The 20275-nt window shown below is 36.8% G+C and overlaps 1 protein-coding gene across 12 annotated transcripts in view; it reads right to left on the bottom strand.

Moving 5' to 3' along the window:
• KDM6A (lysine demethylase 6A) overlaps positions 1-20275 on the bottom strand; it is a 198304-nt gene that overhangs the window by 95688 nt on the left and 82341 nt on the right. For all 12 annotated transcript variants that reach the window (XR_012493466.2, XM_019717929.3, XM_019717926.3 and 9 more), the window contains one exon: positions 9466-9524. Coding sequence is in view for 11 of the 12 variants with exons in the window: in XM_019717929.3 (XP_019573488.3) it covers positions 9466-9524 (59 nt within the window). In the remaining variant the exon portion in view is untranslated. The remainder of the gene's footprint in view (positions 1-9465; positions 9525-20275) is intronic.

Genomic DNA, 20275 nt, shown 5'->3' with positions numbered 1-20275 from the left:
CATATTCAATGTATATAATCTAACATAAAAGGGGAAAGGGAAGGTCAGTTGGGTTTATTCTCAGTTATTAAAATAATATTTATAGCTTAAATTCTCAGTACAAATAACTGATTTCATTGTTTCTGGAATTTCCTAGGGGATAAAGGGGTGAGGCATATTGGACAGTTTTGTTTTTAAGAGAGGAGAGATTAATCCTGTTTCTAGTCTATTCCATAAAAATGTGTTTTTAAAAATTTATATTTTTATCTTTCATATGTAGGTTTACAACCCATTTGCACTTTATTTTTTATATGGTATGAGGTAGAGGTCAGTTTTCTTTTTTTTTTTTCCATACAGCTATCCAATAGTCCCTTGCATCATTTGCAGAAAAAACCACCTTCATCATAGCTCTGCAGTGCCACTTTGTCCTAAATCAAATGTCCACATTTTTTTTGAGTCTGTTTCTGGGTTCGCTATTATTCGTCATTTTCCATTGGTCGATCAGTCTATCTTTGCCCCAAATTCACATTTTATCTTTTGCAAAAGGTCTCGATTACCTGTATAACAACTAAGAGGGTGAGGAAGGGACACTTGTCACTGACTATATTTTTATATCACTTAACATCTGAGTGTATTACTCAAAACCAAATTGCTAAAGTTATGGAAAGAAAAAATGTCAACTGTGAATTTGGAAAATTATAATACCAGATATAATAGTATGTTAGACATCATTTTAAATCTCTCTACATGATTTAAGGCTTATCCTAAGTACAAGCTAATATATTATTTGCAAAGCTTTTTATCAACTATTCTCTGCCTCTACTTATCTCAAAGGTGACTATTTAGAATTTCAGACGATTCCAAAACAAACGGCAGTCTTTTATACAAAAATTTCAAAATATCATACCACAAAGTAGAGCAAAACAATATACCCTATGTCATTAAGTAACTTCATTTTGATTCATGCATTATCGATTTCCAAAAAAAAACTGTGGTTATATACATGTTTATTATAAAATTAAGAGTTCTAAAAGGTAATGTATATTGTGAGGGATAGAGGGCTATAGGTCTGGCATCAATACCTTTACACCTGGTTAAATACTTTCTTTCTGAAGCAGAACTTGGCATCTATGTGTTAGATAGTTTCTTCTTCTTTTATTTTAAATTAGTTTATTGGGGTGACGACTGTTAGTAAAGTTACATAGATTTCAGGTGTACAATTCTGTAATACATCATCTGTATCTTACATCATGTGTTCACCACCCAGAGTCAGTAGATGGCTTCTTAAATGGGGTTATGTATTTTACATATTTATTTTTTAATTTTCTTTATTAGTTTCAGGTGTACAAAACAACATACTGATTAGACATTTACACCTCTCACAAAGTGATAACCCCAACAAGTCCACTACCCATCTGATATTTTACATAGATGTTACAATACCATTGACCATACTCCCTATGCTGTATTTTATATTCTATGACTATATACATATTGTGTGTGTGTGTGTGTGCGCGCGCGCTACAGTTTGTATCTATTTTATTATCTGATTTGTATAGGCAGGAAAGGGGAGTCAAAGGCCTGACAGGAAAGAATTGGTGTAAACTACCCTTGTCATTCAATGGCAGCTTCCGATTTCTCTAAACCCGACTTCAAGATACTCATCTACAAACTGCTAAGAGGTTCTCTTTGTACTTTTCTCAAACTTTTCTAAATAGGAGGAGGCGCAGCTTCAGCCTCTATGTACTCTTGGTCATGTCTAGTGTTACCACTTTCTAATACAAGAGGCAATTGTGTGGGGAGCAGGGTGAGGGAGTAGGGGCAGAGGTAGAGGAAGATACAACACACTCGTTTGGGGATAAGCATAAGAAAGGTTAGGAAGGGAACAATGGCAGCAATAAATGATGCCAATTAAAGCATCATGCAACTGGAGAAAAGCATGCAGAGGCTTTTGGAAGCTTCTGGGTGATAGCAATTTTTTTTATTTCTTGACCCAAGTGATGGTTATTAATGCTTATTTTATAAATAACGTGTTAAGATGTATACTTATGTTTATGTATTTTCTACTAAATATGTTTTATTTTGTAATAAAAATTAAGGTTAATGCTTCACAAAGTCCTAATTAACCTTAGCGTATGGTATGGGTCAGAAAACTAGGGTCAGACTAAAGTAATGCCCACATGTGCCAATAAAAAATTCAGGCAGGCCTGAGTCAAAGACATCAATGGAAAAAAACAAAATGGAAATAGAAGGCAGCAAAGAAAGAAAGGAATAAAAGATAAAAGAAAAACAGTTTAAGGACGGGTGTGAGGAAGAGCAGAAGAACACAGAGCAGCAATAACAACACCTCGGGAAAAATATTTCTTACTCTGGGTCTCAGTTTCTATTTCCAGCTCTTTCCCTAAACCTACTCTTTGTAGATGTGTTTTACTGCATAGGTGCCTTTAGTATAGCAACCTTATCCACTTAGTGCACAATGTCATACAAGTGCAAAGAAATACGGGTTTAACTAGTTCTTCTATGTATGTTAACACACTGAAAATTAAAAAAAATTAACCTATAAGCAAAAAACACATGCTACAACACACTAGTCTGGGCCACATTATGTTTACTCTTTAAGGACTATCAAAAGTGCCCATGACAGGTGTGGCCAAAGTTTCCCTCCAATTCACTACCTTGCAGATTCAGTCTTCAGTATCTCATTGCTAGATTACTGAAACAGGCTCCCTAAGGACTGCTTTGCTCTGGTTCGCCTGCTTCCTCAAACATGTAGCTCCTCTGCCTACTAACTATGATACTTTAAGCCAAATATCCATTCCCAGTTATGCCCTAATATTGCTCCTCCTCAGCTGTGAACTGGCTTATCTCAGGAATTTCCTTAAGTTATTATGGCCCTCGTGGCTAGTTTCTCCTCAGGATGGTCTCTTCACCTGGAATATTTTCATTCCTCTGCTTCACCCAAAATCCACTATTCCACCTTCAAGACTCACCACCCAAACTCAACACCATCTTTTGCTTAGCGTTAACTAGCTCTTAAGTCCATTCTATAATCAAATCATTTTATTCTCTACCTATTGGTATGCTGTCTCCACTTTTTCCAAGCAGACTGTTCCTCTTTTATTTTTAATTTTCTAAATAACACAGTAAAATATTTAAGTTAAATGTTTGTGGATGCCATCAATTTTATAGTTGGAGTGTGTGTTGGGGGGGGGGGAACCACTTCACAGTCTCTTTACTAAACAGTTCCCCTCATCTTAACAAAATATATCTAAGTTCATTGTTATTTTATTTTCTAAACTTTTACCCATCTTTCTCTCCTGTGAGTTTCTTAAGTTTTTCCCACCCCGAGGGAAAAAAAAGAAAAGAGAAGGAAAAAAGTGCATGAGTGTGCGTCTGTGTGTGCATGGGCATGCGCATTTCGGAGGGAAAGTGTGTGTGGAGAAAATAGGTAACACTCAGACTACATTCTAATTTTAGTCAACATTTTACCACATTCATATCTCACCAAAGTACATGTAGCCAGAATATGATCTCCGCAGCACATGCTAAACACAAACACCAACACATGCAAATTCTGCTGACCTCAGTATCCTGATTGACAGAGAATTTTAGAACACCAGAAATGACTACCAAAAACTATAAAATACTTTTACGATACAATGCTTGGAAAGGTTTATAGTTTTCAACTATTAAAGCATATTCTCTACTGAAACAGAAAAGGTGCATATTGCTGTACGTGAGTATCACAGGCATTTTTCCTTAAAATCTAAAAGAATGTAGTTTTTTCCTAACACCAAAATTATTTCTACAGATTTTCAGCTTACAACTTTTTGCACTTAATGTTTTGTTAACGATTTAACAATTTAAAAAAGAAATGATAGAAAGCTAAAACCGCAATAGCACTACCTATGAAAAACACATATGTGCTAAATTATATTTTAAAACAATGGTCATTTTTAATACTATTTCAAAAAAGTTATTTTAAAAAGCCTCCTTTAGAACTCTACTAAACTATACTAAAAATAATTATTAATATATTAGCTAAATGTCCCTAGCACAGTACATTTGGAAAGAGACATAATAAGTTCTCTTAGGCTAATAAAAGCTGAGTCTAGAGATTTCCCTCAGGGCTATCCGAATGAATAAATGAACTAAATTCCACAAAATTTCATACCAATAAAAGAGAGAATATCCCAGCTCTAAGTCAGTAATAACACATACATACACAACAGATATACTTCCATAGATATAGATATAATGTATATACAGAGGGTGCCAAAAAATGTATACACATTTTAAGAGAGGAAAAAACTGTATTAAAATTGTAATAATATATACCGATAACAAAAGATAAATACAAGTCATGTGTATATATATTTCTTTAGCACCCCTGCTATATATATGGATATTTAGAGATTCACTTTTAAGTGACACAAATATAAAGATTTGATGAAGTAATCAAAAAGACAGGTAAGTTTTTTTAAAGGTGGAGAGGGAAGCAAAAGGCAGGCCAAATAAATGGTACAAACAAAGTTATATAGGTAAAAACTGTTCAAGATGTTTTCAAGGAAATGTTAATACAGTGTGACTGACACAAAGAATGTATTTAGGGGAGCAGTTAAGGCTAAAAGGATCATTTGAGGTTGAACCAGAGAGGATCTTAAACGTGAGGCTAAGTTAGAAATATCATACACTGGGTTATTCACACTGACATTTGCTAATGTATTACCTCTTGGCTCTTTTGCCCTCCTCTAGCCAGTCTTCATTTCATCACTCTAGACAGGATACTTTTTTCCCTTCCCTACTGTAAGACTTATGTTTTATCCATAATTTCCCTGAAGCTTAGTCTAAGCCCTTCCAAATTCTCTCTGCCAATGTATTTGTCAATGGTAAGCATAACTTTACCAAAACTGCTTTATTTATCTGTTACTTTTTTCAAAAGAGAAGTGTACATAAAAGTCAATACATGTTAACATGAACTGTTTTATTTTAATAGAACCATACTTAAACTTTTGATCTGAGAGCATTTGTTTGCATTATGATAGCTGAAAAACATATATTAAATATTAAGTTTTTCCCAGATTCCATGCTACACAAGCCTCAGGACCAATGGTACCACTCACTACATTAGGTTTACAGTTGCGCCCAAAACAGTGACTACACAGAAGAGCAGAGATTCCTACACGCCTAAGAACACTTGTGATTGGTACAATGCCAGAGAAATGAATCCTAAAGAAACTTCACTTGTAACATGTTAACATTTCTGTCTTTTTTAATCCACTTCTACCTCATTCCCTTTTCCATGTCAACATAACAATAATCACAACCTTTCCTTACCAGGCCTATCAATTATATTGGGAAGCTTAATTTCCAAAATCCTACGCCTCTAACACAGAATTATTTCTCTCTTAGATTTGCCACCACAAAGTCATTCTGATATTGATCAACAGGAATACAAAAGATTACAGGCTAGAGGTAGGACTGATAAGGATTTCTTGGGGGTGGAGGGGCGGAACAGGAAGATGACATATTTAGGAAATTTAGCTATGAGTTGGAGTAATTTGATGTTGTATTTCAATTCCTCTCACCGAAGGAAATAGGTTTCTTACTAAAAAGGCAAGGGAAGCTCAGTTCGAAGTACACCTAGCAATTCACTACTTTCATAAACAAGAACAAGTGAAGGCATGGATATGCATTCATGCATGTGTAAAGGAACACCTTTCTAGAGACTGATTCTAGTTCTCTGATACCTCTATTTTACTTTGTGCTTCTATGCCTTCCCTTCTTCTGGACACCTTTTAAAAAGTTTTGTTCCAGATTGACTAGGATAACAGTAAAACTGAATAATCATGCTCATGCTAAGTCCAATGAGGATATAGCAGTTGCTCTACTACTTTCTTACACTGGCTTTTCTAAGAGGCTCAACTGAAACTAGAAAAACTGACCAAACAACTGAACTGATCTACCCTGTTTCTCTGAAAATAAGACCTAGACAAACAATCAGCTCTAATGCGTCTTTTGGAGCAAAAATTAATATAAGACCTGGCCTTATATTATTATATCACATTATACTACATTATATTATTTTATATTCTATTATACCTGGTCTTATACTATAGTAAAATAAGACTGGGTCTTATATTAATTTTTGCTACAAAAGACACATTAGAGCTGTCTGGCTAGGTCTTATTTTCGGGGAAACATGGTAGAAGCTAACCAATAAAGTCAACTTCAAAAGAAAAAATGGGCCACATAACATGGCAAGAAACAAGACAAAGAGATTAACAGATAAAACTGTATGTAATGAAATTGTCCTTAATAATGTATTATGTCACTATTACCAACCCCAACACACGTTGGTTGTGCATACTATCAAATACTTAATCTAATCAAATACCAACAGACACCATTACTGAATATCAAATTTTACTTAACTTATAAATGTACCAGATATAACATTCTGACACATCCTAGGCAAATCCTTAGAGCTGACAATACCAAACAGTTTGGTGTGAAATTTAACAAAAAGAAAAATGGCTGACCCCAGCAATTAATAGCTACCTATAAATGAAACCAGATAAAACACAAATACAGTTTTAACCTAAGGAAGTTTCTATCAATTAAGGCTGTCTAAAACTCTCACTAAGTACCTACTCCATGCTTTTTAATTTTGTGGCTGTTTGAGAAATAGCAAGGTAAGTAAAGGCAAAAGTTGGGGCACCGAGTTTGTAAAAGAACATTAACCAGCAAGAGAGAAAATACACAGTCATGATGGATTCAGACAGGGTGTGAAAGACACCATTTTAGGAAGCAGCTAGAGTTGAAACTCAAGACATGAGAAAATGGTGGTGACCTGGATAGGATCGACAGACCAGAGGGCACTTATTAATTCTGACATTGTACTGTCTTTACATCATTCAGTTTCATTTCTTAGGTCAACTGAAGGATATAACAATTATATGCAGATAAAGAATCAAGTCATTGGGGCGGCCGGATGGCTCAGTTAGTTAGAGCACGAGCTCTGAACAACAGGGTTACTGGTTCGATTCCCACATGGACCAGTGAGCTGCGTCCTCCACAACTACATTGGAAACAAGCTGCTCATGAGCTGCCAGAGGGGCAGCCATATGGCTCAGTTGGTTAGACCTCGAGCTCTCAACAACAAGGTCGCCGGTTCAATTCCTGCATGGGATAGTGGGCTGCGCCCCCTGCAACTAAAGATTGAAAATGGCGACTGGACTTGGAGCTGAGCTGCACCCTTCACAACTAGATTGAAGAAAACAACTTGGGAGCTGATGGGCCCTGGAGAAACACACTGTTCTCCAATATTCCCCAATAAAAAATGTAAAAAATTAGAAAGAAAAAAAAAGGCTAAAATGGTTAAGTTTTCTTTTTAAAAAAAGAAAGAATCAAATCATATAGTTCTCCACAACTACCGTGTTTCCCTGAAAGTAAGACCTAGCCAACAATCAGCTCTAATGAGTCTTTTGGAGCAAAAATTAATGTAAGACACAGTATTATATCATATCATATTAATTATATTACATTACATTATATAAGACTTGGTCATATATTATAGTAAAATAAGACCGGGTCTTATATTAATTTTTGCTCCAAAAGACTCATTAAAGTTGATTGTCAGGCTAGGTCTTATTTTCAGGGAAACGGTACAAGTCTCCTAAAAGTTGACATGGTCAACTTATTAAAGCAATTCAATTTTGAACTGATGGCTTTACCTTACGTACTGATTTTATGCTCCTATCTTCAATCTACAGGGAACTCACAAGTTATCACACAGGTAGGTGAAAACTGGCTGGTGTGAGGTATACATGTCCATTCTTAAACTGTAGAGGTTCTTGTCTTGGATGTCGCCTAAATTACTTCTGGCTCTCCATAAAGAATGCACCAATGTGCTCAGGAGAAGAACTATAAATACTGATTTAAAAATAACTACCTGTCAATCTTCAAACTTGGGGATACAGCATAATAGAAAAAATATTAGATTGGGGAATCTGAGCATAAGCTTGCTTCTGCTACTAATTAAAGTTACATGATACTGAGTTACACACATACCCCTTGCTTTCTTTATCTACAAAATTAAGAGGAAAGACTAAGTTATCTCTAAGACCAAGAGCAAAGAGGAAAGAAAAAGTTTATAGGAGAAGTCAACCATGTCTAAAGTTTCAATCTCAGGGAAACCATAACAAATCACTGCCAATGCATATTTAAAAATTTTGCAATATTTAGGGTGCCCAAAAGGTATATTGCAGGGTTATAATCTTTGGCTAAAACCTTCCTGTGGACTTTCATAGCATTCACTCCGCTTAAAATTATGGAGAATAACTGACAAAGTCAGATACGCTTCAAATAAAAAAATGTCTACATAGGGCTTTACAGTTTACAAAATGTACATTATCTTATTTGATCATCAAAACTCTATAAAGTAGAAAAGGCAAGTGATTACAATGTACTTTTAAAAGATCACACACACACAAATGAGGAAACAGACCTAGGGAGCTTATTTAACCCAAGATCAAACTAACTGGCAGTACTGAGGCCAGAATACCAATCTTCCACTTCAAATTCTATTATATATTCTTTCCATTGGAGAATGCTATTGTGGGCTGGCAAACAGGAAAACAACAGTGGGACAAAGGCCATAATAAAAGGGCCCTACACAGTTTATAAAATCTTATATATTCCTATCATACCGTGTTCCCCCAAAAATAAGACCTAGCTGGACAATCAGCTCTAATGCATCTTTTGGAGTAAAAATTAATATGACTCAGTCATATTTTACTGTAAAACTGGGTCTTACGTAACGTAACGTAACATAACACCAGGTCTTATATTAATTTTTGCTCCAAAAGACACATTAGAGCTCACTGTCCGGCTAGTTCTTATTTTCGGGGAAACAGGGTATTTAATCTCTGACTCTGAAGGTGGTATTTTATAAAAGAGAGAACTGAGTGCCTAGTTACCGGAAATTGGTAAGAACAAGCACCTGTGTGCGCGCATGCATGTGTATTGGTTTGTATGTTGGGGACAGGAGAGGGGAGGGAGCAGTCAATCTTGTCTAGAAGTCTGAAAAGGTAAACACTACTGGTCATCCTAGATCATTTATCCACAGACCTTGAGATCTGACAGCATAGTCATTCACCAGTTCAAATAAGCTGGGGACCACTAGTCCATAATGAGTGACTAAGAAATCCCAAAAGCTTTTTAATCTAAGTCTTCTTTAATCAGAATCTTATACCAGATTCTTTTAGAATACATGCAACTCTAATGACATAAAGTGGGTCAATATCTCTGAAGTAACAATCTAATCATTTCAAGAGATTACTGAAAAAGAAATGTAGCACAGGGACATGAAAATATTTTGTATTTATTACACACAACACACACAAAATGAAACAAAAAACACAGAGAAACAAAACAAGTCATTCACTGGAAACAACTGGAGTTACTAGTTTTATGTGAACTTACCACTGAAATGCATTGTAATGGAAGTAGACCAAACCAAGACCATATAAAAAGGCAGCATTCTGTAAAGAAAGGGAAAAAGACGATTTTTAGGAAAAGCATTTATGTTTAATGCATATGACATTATTAATATAAAACAGGGGTGTCCAAACTGCGGCCCGCAGGCCAACTGCAGCCGGCAATCCATTTTTATTGGCCCGCAGCAAATTCCAAAAATATATTTAGTTTACTTAAATAAACCAGGTGACGCAATACGTACTTCACCTCGAGTGAGTAGCACGGCTGTTTGTGTATTTTACCGCATATGGCCCTTGGTGAACAATGTTGAAAAAAGTTTGAACACCCCTGATATAAAATATGGTATCCAAGATGTTTTAACTTATTAAAACTCTATCCTGCATTACAATATATTTGCAATATACATGTGGGTTTTTTTCTGAATTTTTATGAGTTTACTTGAGCTAAACTGATAACATATGTTGGGGAGCAAGATCTCAAATGCTCACGATATATTTTTAAAACACCAAAATGACAGTAGTGAGGCAGGACAAGGCACAATCCAATCAACTTGGAGAGATTCTCAGTTTCTTTTTAATCAAACTTACTCCTGAAATAAAAAATTTGACCGCAGAATTCTATGGGCAAATCTATAATAAAAACCTATTATTCAGGAATAATACAATGCTTGGTCTGTGCTATCTTATTCTCTCTTGCTGGCATCTCTGTTTTCTTTCTCTGGTTCTGTTTCTTGAACTGGATTTAATTTTATGTTCAGTGTTGCCAGGAAGGTAGTTATAATTCAAAGTAAATGTACTATATGAACCTAGAACAAATTTTAGTATTAAAAAAAAAATCAAATGTTAAAATGACACTTAGTCATTTACATTTTGGGCTTTAAACATCAATGATTCCGTTTTCAGTACAAAACAGAGAGATACTTAGCCAGATTCATTATGACCTCTGGCCTCCAAATACAAACTACCTATACTACACCCTTTTGTCAAAAAGGTCAAACGTTTGAGTACCTACTATGTGTTTTATTGATAAAAAAGCATTATCTGTTTTAGTAAATCTTCCCTATTAAAAAAAGTAAAGCTTTCACACTGATCTTTGTGAACAAACTTCTCCAAACCTGTACTATAAAACTTGAACATTTTAAACTCTTACTGAAATGTTTCTTCCCATACTGTCTTGGGTTGCATTTCTCCAGAAGCACACCCTGAGACAAAAGGTTTTTAGTACAGGGGCAGCTGGATGGCTCAGTTGGCTAGAGCTCAAGCTCTGAAAAACAGGGTTGCAGGTTCAATTGCCCACATGGGCCGGTGAGCTGTGCCCTCCACAACTAGACTGAAAACAACGAGGTGCCGCTGAGCTTTCGGATGGGGCGGCTGAATGGCTCAGATGGTTAGAGTGCGAGCTCTCAACAAGGTTGCCAGGTTCAACTCCCGCATGGGATGGTGGGCTGCGGCCCCTGCAACTAAAGATTGAAAAACAGCAAATGGACTTGGAGCTGAGCTGCGCCCTCCACAACTAGGTTGAAGGACAATGACTTGGAACTGATGGGCCCTGGAGAAACACACTGTTCCCCAATATTCCCCAATAAAATTAAAAAAAATAAAAGGTGGGGGGGAGGGTGGTTTAGTACAAGTAGTTTATTTGGGAAGCTACTCTCGTAAGCACCAGCAAGGGAGTGGAGAACTGAGGTGGGGAGCTGTGAGCAACTGGGATTCAATCCTGCTGGGGACCTCTAGTAGACAAGAGTAGAACATTCCTCAGTCATCTTGTCCTAGATGTGAGGGATCCAGAGTACTTATTCCACAACTGCTGTCAGTCACTACTTGGAAAAAAAGAATCAGTGATGTCTAAAGCCCAAAGTATAAACAGATGGATTCATTTGTGGCATGAAATAATTTCTTTTAATATTAAAATTTGTTCTGGGGCTATATTGTGCATTTCCTTTGAATTCTGAGTACCTTTCAGGAAACAATGAAAAATGTTTTTTAAGTACCATACTTTGCTGTGTATAATGCTCTCCCGTGTATAATGCACACCCACATTTTTGGCCCAAACTTTCAGGGAAAAAAGTCTTTCGTTTTAATTGAAATTTTTGTTTCCATTTAGGTACTTGTTTTTTGTATTATAAAGGAATTTAGCATTTATTTTTTAACATATTATGATACAAGAAGTTTTATGTAACAAATAATTACAAAATACAAGAACAGATACAAGGTACAAGAAATTTTATGTACCAGTAACAAATTTACAAATTGACGATATTTACATATCATACAAGGCCAAGAACTCTCTTCATCGTTGCAAGTTCATCGTAAGTTCAACAAATCCAATTATAGTATTCCAGGGTATTATTTTGCATACGGATATCGTTATTGATTTCTAGAGTACACTTTTAACTAATAAGCATAAATAAAAGAATTAAAAATATTGATATAGATATGGAATTAGTACTACCCATGTATAATGCGCATCCGTATTTTTCTCTCACAAACTTGGGCAAAAAAAGTGCACATTATACATGGCAAAATATGGAACATCTTAAAAGGTACTAAATATGAACATTTAATTTCATTAAATCCTCATTACCCCCAACTTTCTAAATGAGAAAATTACATGCTACAGATATTCACAAAGGTCTCAGAGAATATCTAGTTCAAAGTTCATTTTTTTTAATTTAAAATTTAGTTGGAAATGGTTTTAATAAGGTCATTTATTTACCACCCCATCCCTTGAAATAAGTTGCGCATTTATTCGGTGTCAAGGACAATACTCAAAGGTTGCACAAGCCAAACTGATTAAAATATACTTCTCCTGCCCTCAAGAAGTATGCATCCTAGTGTAGTTGGGGGGGGGGGGGGGGTGAGAGAAAAGGGATATTCAGAATGCCGGAGTAATTAATGCATAGTCATGAAGTGTTCTACCCAGAAGGTCTAATTTTAAAGACAACTGTCTTCTTAGGTAGAGGAGAAGGAGGGGACCAGAACATAGTTGAATAACAACAGATAACGTCTTTCACCAATAAGGTAATTGCCCAGAGTAGGAGGTATGGGGTAAGGAGGAAATGAGTTTACTGAGGGGCATTTCTGCTTTCAGGACATATCCTGCCTTCTCCCAACTTCTTACTTTGTTCATAGTTCATCCTTCCCCCTCTAGGAAATATTATCCCCAGCCCTGCCATTGTAATAAATTTTAACAATTATTCAAGATCCATTTTAAATGCCATCTTTCCCATGAGGCTCTGCTGCTTCAACCACCTCAACCACCTCAAACCAGAGGTACTCTTTCCAATCTCTAAGTTTGGCCTTAGCACAATGTCTCTATCATATAACATCATTATGTAATAGTAAGAACTTAATTTTATGCAAAATGCAAACATTTCTTTTTAAAGCTTCTAACAACCTTATGAGGTGGCAGAAGGCCTCATTTATAGAATGAAGAAACAAGGATCAGAGAGATTAAGCAACTTGGTCAAAGAGACAGATACTAAGTGGCAGACACAGAAACTGAATCTAGGTCTGCCTACAGAGCTCACTCTTTACTATATTCTTGTTACTTGACAAAATAACATCACACAAAAAATGTCATAAAGGCAGGAGTGCTAAGCGTCTGTGTATCTGTAATCACCTAGCACAGTGCCTTCCACGTAGCACATTCCCCCAAGGTTTAGTAATGCCCAACCTGTAGAGAACTTGAATGAGTTTATATGAGCCAAACTGACCACAACTGCCAGGAAGCAAAATCTCAACGGATTAAGAAAATGCTCTGGAGAATGGCAGTTTTGCAGCTTATTTTATACGTTACAATCAAAGGAGTAAATGTAAGGAGGGTTACATGAAGTCCACTGGTGGTAGATTAAGTGGGTGGGAGAAAGCAAAGAGGGGAAATCTCTGGGATTGGATAAAAAGTAAAATGGAGAGACACATGCTTCTTTACATTGGTGGACACAGGACAGTTAATTATTAACATTTACAGCACATAGAGATGGTATTTGGAAAACAAGATAACAATGAGGGGTTCTGGTGCTCTGTGTGTTGTGCCCTGAGGGGTCCAGAAAAAGGGATTACTCTGACATTCCAAGGGTAGGTTATTTCAGATACAAAAAGATGACAGGATCACTTAGGGTAAAGACTGACCTTTGTGAAAATAGCTACAGGCCAAGGATGGTGACTACCAGCCATAACCCACTTTTAGTTAGGAAGTTTTATGCTCAGACCGTCCTATGTGGTTACTTTCGGTCTCTGACTTTGTAGGGCCTGCCATGCTGGCCTTTCCCTGAGCTTGTCAGGTTTAGTATGAAGCCCCTTTTTCATCCATAGTAAAGTGAAATCACCAAATATTTAAGCTCAGTTATTAAGCTCAGTTCCCTAAGTGACAAAGTATTAGTATGAGGCATGCTCCCTATTAACCAGAAGTTTATAAATCTTGGCAAGTACCGTGTTTCCCCGAAAGTAAGACCTAGCCGGATAATTAGCTCCAATGTGTCTTTTGGAGCAAAAATTAATATAAGACTTATTTTACTATAATGTAAGACTGGGTCTTATATAACAACATAACGTAACGTAACGCAACATAAGACTTGGTCTTATACTAATTTTTACTCCAAAAGATGCATTATAGTTGATCAATCGGCTAGGTCTTATTTTCGGGGAAACACAGTAGTTAAGTTTCATTTTTCCATTAACAGTATAAGCAATGTAATTCAAACATTTATTGAGCACCTATTATGAGTCACAGCAGAGTTATCAGCACTGGGAAGACAGTAGTGAACAAAACAGACAAAAATTCCTACCCTCAATGAATTTATAATCTAATGACAAAAGATTATGAAATTAAGTGCTGTGGACAAAAAAGGGGCCACATACCAAACCTGACAAGTCCGGGGGAGGCCTGTATGGTGGGCTTTACAAACTCAGAGATCAAAAGTAACCACATAGGATGGTCTGAACACAAAAATTCCATATAAAAGTGGGTCATGGCACGTAGTCATCATGTCCTAAGCCTATAGCTTCCTTGACAAAGGTCATTTTTTACTTTAAGTGAAACTGTGTATTGTCTTTTTGCACCTAAGATAACATGCCTTTGAAATGTCAGTGTAATCTTCTTTTCCTGACCCCTCAGAGCTCAACTCTATGTGCTATAAATGTTATTAACTATCCTGTACCCACGAATGTAAAAGAAGTATGTGTTTATTTTGCCTTTTAATCCAATCCTAGAGATTCCCTGCTTTTCTTTCTCCTGCCTCCTTAATCTACCACCAATGAATTTCATGTAACCACCCTCCTTACATTTATTCCTTTGATCGTAATGTGTATAAAATAAGCTGCAAAACTGCCATTCTCCAGAGTATTTTCTTTCAATCCATTGAGATTTTGCTTCCTGGCAATTGTCGTCAGTTTGGCTCAAATAAACACACAAAAAATGCTCTACAGGTTTGGATGTGTCTTAAGTTTACAGTGCATAATAATATGTTCCAAGCTACAACCGTTTAAGAGTTAATGAAGTATAATAAGGACTAGGAAAAGAGTTATTACTTGGGTACTATATCTCAAGGATGGCTAGGAAGGAAAAACAAGCCATCTCAGCCAAGGGTTCTAAATCACAGGTCCTTGAAAATAGTGACCTGAGGATATGAATGCCAATAGCATCCCCATTGAGAAACATGGGTTTATGCAAAAGGATAACCAAAGCAAAGGTCCTGATATGAAAATGATTTTAAATGTGATGCAGTCATTCTTCAACCTACTGTGAGGAGTTAGGGGAGTAACTTTCTGGAAATGTACTATTTATAAAATATACTCCTGCTTCAGTCCAAATCCTTAGAGGTTATAGTATCTACATCAGGAGCCAGCAAACTATGGCACACACATGGGCCAAATCCAACCAGCCACCTGTTTTTCAAAATAAAGTTTTACTGGAACAGCTACACCCACTCATTTACTCATTGTCTATGGCTGCTTCCTGCTCCAACAGCAGAGTTGCGTAGTTGGAACAGAGAGACTATTTAGGCTTACAAAGCCTGAAGTATTTACTATCTGCCCTTTTACAAAAGAAGTTTGCCAACCTCTGACCTAACTGTATTACAGTACCCATCACAACCCCAAATTAAAAAAGTGTAACTTGATGAAATTACTACTATCAATTTATATTGAAGTACTGTGTCTATAGCAAAATTATTGTCCAGGATGTGGTTCATTAAGTTAGCAGTTCACCAATCCTGACAGGGTAGGTAGGTAGATAGAAATGAGCAGAAAGAGCGACGTAGCTCTGGTTAGAAAGCCCCCTGCTGCAGCTCCTACTTGGTCAAGACCCCTTGCAGCTGCCCTCACTTAGGGCACCAATGCCTTACTAGCCCAGCAGGATTCCGGGCTTACACATACGCCTAAATCTAAGGAATATGCTGTTAGAAGCCAGAGAAGTAAGACATCCCGCTTATTAGAGTAAACATCCTACTTATCAGGACCATTTTAGTGAGCGCTCAACAAATCCTAAAAAAAAAAATTACCAGGAACTGACTTGAGAATCCAAATGGGCTCCTCAGCAGGAGGGGAAGAAATAAGGAGAAGGAAGAGGAAGAGGCAATTCTACCTATAGAAATAAAAGCCTTCATACAATGTTAGGAGAGGCCTTTCCCCCTCTTGGGATTGGTCCACTCCACATCTTGGAGTGTATCTGCCTTTACTAATAAACTTTTTACTATCCTTTACCTGCACGAAACGCTGTCTTCTCACTCGACAGATTTCTTTCCCTCAAGAAGACAAAGAGACAAGGAATATTACTACAGCCCGGTAACAATACCTGAGTTTATAGTAGTGATTTCACTGATCCCCAACATAGCTGAATAACTCCTGAATGTTCTATGTTCCATAATCAGAGCTCTAGGCTGTACAACCCCAGATGTAAGAGGGGAGCAGTCTGCAGTCCCCTGGAGTTAAGACACTACAAGCCTTGTGCTTTCCAGCTGTTCCTCAGCTTCTCTGTTTCCCCAGACTATTTCCAAATTGATGGAAAGGGCACTGAGAGTTCTTCTATTTTCATGAAAATATACCTATGTAAAAGTGGACTGGAAAACAAGAGTGATAAACTAAATTATACAAAAACAGTGAGCTAACTTAGAACAACACAGTTGAAATAAAAAAGTTGGCAACCTCATTTAGAGCCTCCCCCTGCCAATTTTCTTAAATCTGTCTATGAAATACCATTGAAGGTACTGTGGTTAACCAATCCCCTTTATCCTGGCTACTCTTAGTGAGACAAAGTTGGCAACGTGACACAGTTCTAGCCAGTGAGACAAGCATATTTCTACCATGGGGTTTCTAGGAAAGCTTTTGCTTTCTTTGCCTAAATGTTTCCTTTCCTCCTCTTCCTCCTTTTAGTATGTCATGTTCACCAGTGATGAAGGGATTAATAGTCCACCAAAGTGGTATGAAAATTACTTTAAACTGAAGACATCTAAACAATCAGCAGCCACAGAAATAAACTTTATCTAAACTTAAGAGCAGCATCCTAAAAATACAGCTGCCAATAACTCCCCTCCATGGGAGTTTACTGATTGCGAAAACACTGACCTTAGCACTGGGAAGTATGAATTCAGCTACCCATCAGCATCAGAAAGTCCAACAGAACTTTCCCTACCTTCTCAATGAAGCCCTAACCAGACCCACTCCATTTTGTTAAGTTCTAAAGAACCTTCATACTTTCCCAACGAAGCCCTAACACCACCACCACACCACCACCACCACCACCACCACCACCACCACCACCACGACCACTAGCCCCCACCCCCATCCCCATTTCGTTAGGTTTATACATAAACCTTTATCTCTGGCTACTGAGGGAGTCACTCATTACTAAGCAACACCAGCATACAAGTGTAAACAAACTTTTGTCTTTTCTCTTGTTCATCTATTGTCAGTTAATTTGCAGGTCCCCAATCACTGGGCCCAAGTTGCCAGGGAAAAATGTATTTCCTCCCAACAGTAACGAGCAATAAACCTTGTGTAAAAATTAGACTGGGCAGGAAATAAGTGACAGTCATGAACATATCATAACTTTAACGGAAAATATGCTTTAAAGACAGTAGAATGCCAGTAAATTTCAAATCAGAACACTGCCCCACTCCCACCACCCCTGTGAGGTCACAGCTATTTTCTATTTCCCAAGGTTTGGATTTTTTGAGGAAAATTTAGACCTAGTAGCCTACAAGTATGCAACAGTAAGAAGGCTGTTTCCCAGACAGAGAGGGTGAGATTCATAAAAGAGATTAGTAAAAGTAATATTCAGGCTTCTAAAACTTTTATTAGACAATATCAAAGCCAAAGATAGTCTCTTAGAGTAACTAATTAGGTTCTAAATTATAAGATTACCAAGATATTATATAATGTTGCCAATCTTTGGGTAGAACAGCAACTTCATTATAGTGTATCCCATACTCTAGTAATCACTTTTGAAGACAATCATATTCTTATACAGGGATATCATTAAAAAATAAAATCAAGCCAAACTATTAAAAAATTATCAAATTTCTTAACCTTATTCTTCTCTGACACTAATTCCACATAGCCAGTGATACACAGTGGAGAAAAAATTTTTCTGTTCATCCTATTGGGGACCAAAGTAACGGGTGTGTGAATAAAGGCATTCCAGAGCTCCAGGAATGAATGTTGGTTACCTCAATCTGTTGCATACACTACAAATACCTGAAACTATGAATCTTACACTGAATGGGAGAGAGTCTGATGCTCTAATGATTCTTTAATGGTACTGAAGATTTTAGATAGTAGTAACAATGTCACCACTTAAGACAAAAAGTAGTCCTCCTTTCCTTCTCTCACCTCCTTTCCACCAAAAAGCCACATTCATTCAACTCACAAAGCTTGTTTTACAATCTAAAAACCTTTTAATCCATCCCCTTTCTATTTCTACTGCCTTTCTGTAGGTAATTTAAGATCTCAACTTTCTCTGCCTGACCTGTTTCAACAGTTTTGTAATTTATCTCCCAAATTCTAACCTCCCCTTCCACTTCCTCCTTTCAATCTACCTTCCACATCACTGCCAATGAGCTTTCAAAAACTCAAACATGACACTATTTTAAACTCGTCTGAAGAATGCCTACAACCTACCCTGACTTTAAGAGTCTTCATTTTATGACTCTTTCTCAATTTTTCCAATCTCATAGCCATCACTTCAAGCAGGACAAATAACATGCACATCTACGAATAAAATATGCTCTTACACATTTCTGTGATTTTAAACATGTTTGTTTCCTCTGCTGAAAAAGCTCATGTCGTCATTTCTTTAACTCACTTAACTCACTTCTCAATCTGGCAAATTACTATCCATCCGTTAACACATCTCTTACTTCTTCCTTCCAGGAGTATTATCCGACACATTCCCAAGCCCAAAGAGAGTTAGGTTTCTGACACATGTTTCCAAACGAGTCTCCATGTCTATTACAGTTATGCTATTTACCTCTACAACTAGAATACAATTCTATAAACTGTAGAGAGAGAACCCAAGTCACATTTTGATCCCTATGACAAAGTAATTGGCATACAAAAGTTATTGAGGAGAGGTTTGCTGCTGAATAAACCCATCTCTTATAGCCTTAAATAACCTGTTATACATGTTTCATCAAAGAATTTAATACTTTGCTGATTCAATTTATACTGAATCACTTCCTAATGTCTGAATTACCTTTTGGACACCTGAGGTTACTAAAGCTCATTATGTCCATCAGGCCCAAATACAGCAGAAGTTCTGCTTCTAAAACCTATTAGGGGTACTGCATAGTGATCATTAAATCAGACTTGGTTTAGAATTCCAGCCTTGTCACTTACTGTCTATTAACACTCATGAAACAAGTTAACTGAGTCTCAACTTCAGAGGGTTGCCTTGGGGAATAAGATCATACATGTAAAATACTGAAAATACTACCTGGCACTTGGAATTTTTGAGAAAAATAAAGGAGGCAATGTATCTAACACTACCAAGAAAATTATCTAGCACATAGTAACTGCTTAATGGATATAGCATGATACATAAAATTACTGATGAGTGTCACATGCTGTAAAAAAAAATTACATATGAAAAATAAGAGGACTTAGAAATAAGAGATTTATGGTCAAGACTACTCAAAACCTAAGCAGCATTACAACCAGATTTCAAAATCAGCAACTGTTACCTGGAGGTATGCTGAACCACTGAAGTAGGAAACTCATCATGGTGAGTTTGCCATGGATGACATTAAAAACGAACAAACAATGAAGATGGAATGCTGGCAACCTTTTCATTAGAGGGGGGCTGGCAGGTGCTGAGACAATGAAAATAACTGAGAGCTGTACAAGACTAGGGGTGTAACTTTCTCTGAGTAGGAACCCTGGATGTCAGTACTCAATGTTGAATTTTCTTAAAATCTAGACCACAGGACTCCTTGTGCCAGTTCAGCAGCCAAGCTTTTCCCTTTCCTACTGAAGTTTATAATTACCCTCCCATTAACTAAAAAAAAAAATTAAGTGAAACAGTAAGACATTCGTGTCACACAGACATTAATTCCCTTATTTACCAATAACATATATTATTTTGTATTACTAGTGCAGTCTATTTTGCAACATGTATAACTTCCCTTACTGTTTTCTAGACTATTACCATGATCAGACAAAATACATTTCTCAGCCTCCCTTGCAGCTAGGAGTGCTCATATCACTAAGTTCTGGCCCCTGAAATGTGTGTAAAGGGGTATGTAAAATCTCATGATTCCCTCAAAGGAAAAGACTGTTGCACTCTGCTTCCTCTTCCTCTG

The sequence above is a fragment of the Rhinolophus sinicus genome, chromosome 18 (assembly GCF_057876585.1).
Source record: "Rhinolophus sinicus isolate RSI-liver-muscle chromosome 18, RSI-T2T, whole genome shotgun sequence".
NCBI lineage: Eukaryota > Metazoa > Chordata > Mammalia > Chiroptera > Rhinolophidae > Rhinolophus > Rhinolophus sinicus.
Note: the sequence above shows the minus strand (reverse complement) of the source record. Positions and strands in the feature narration are given on the sequence as shown.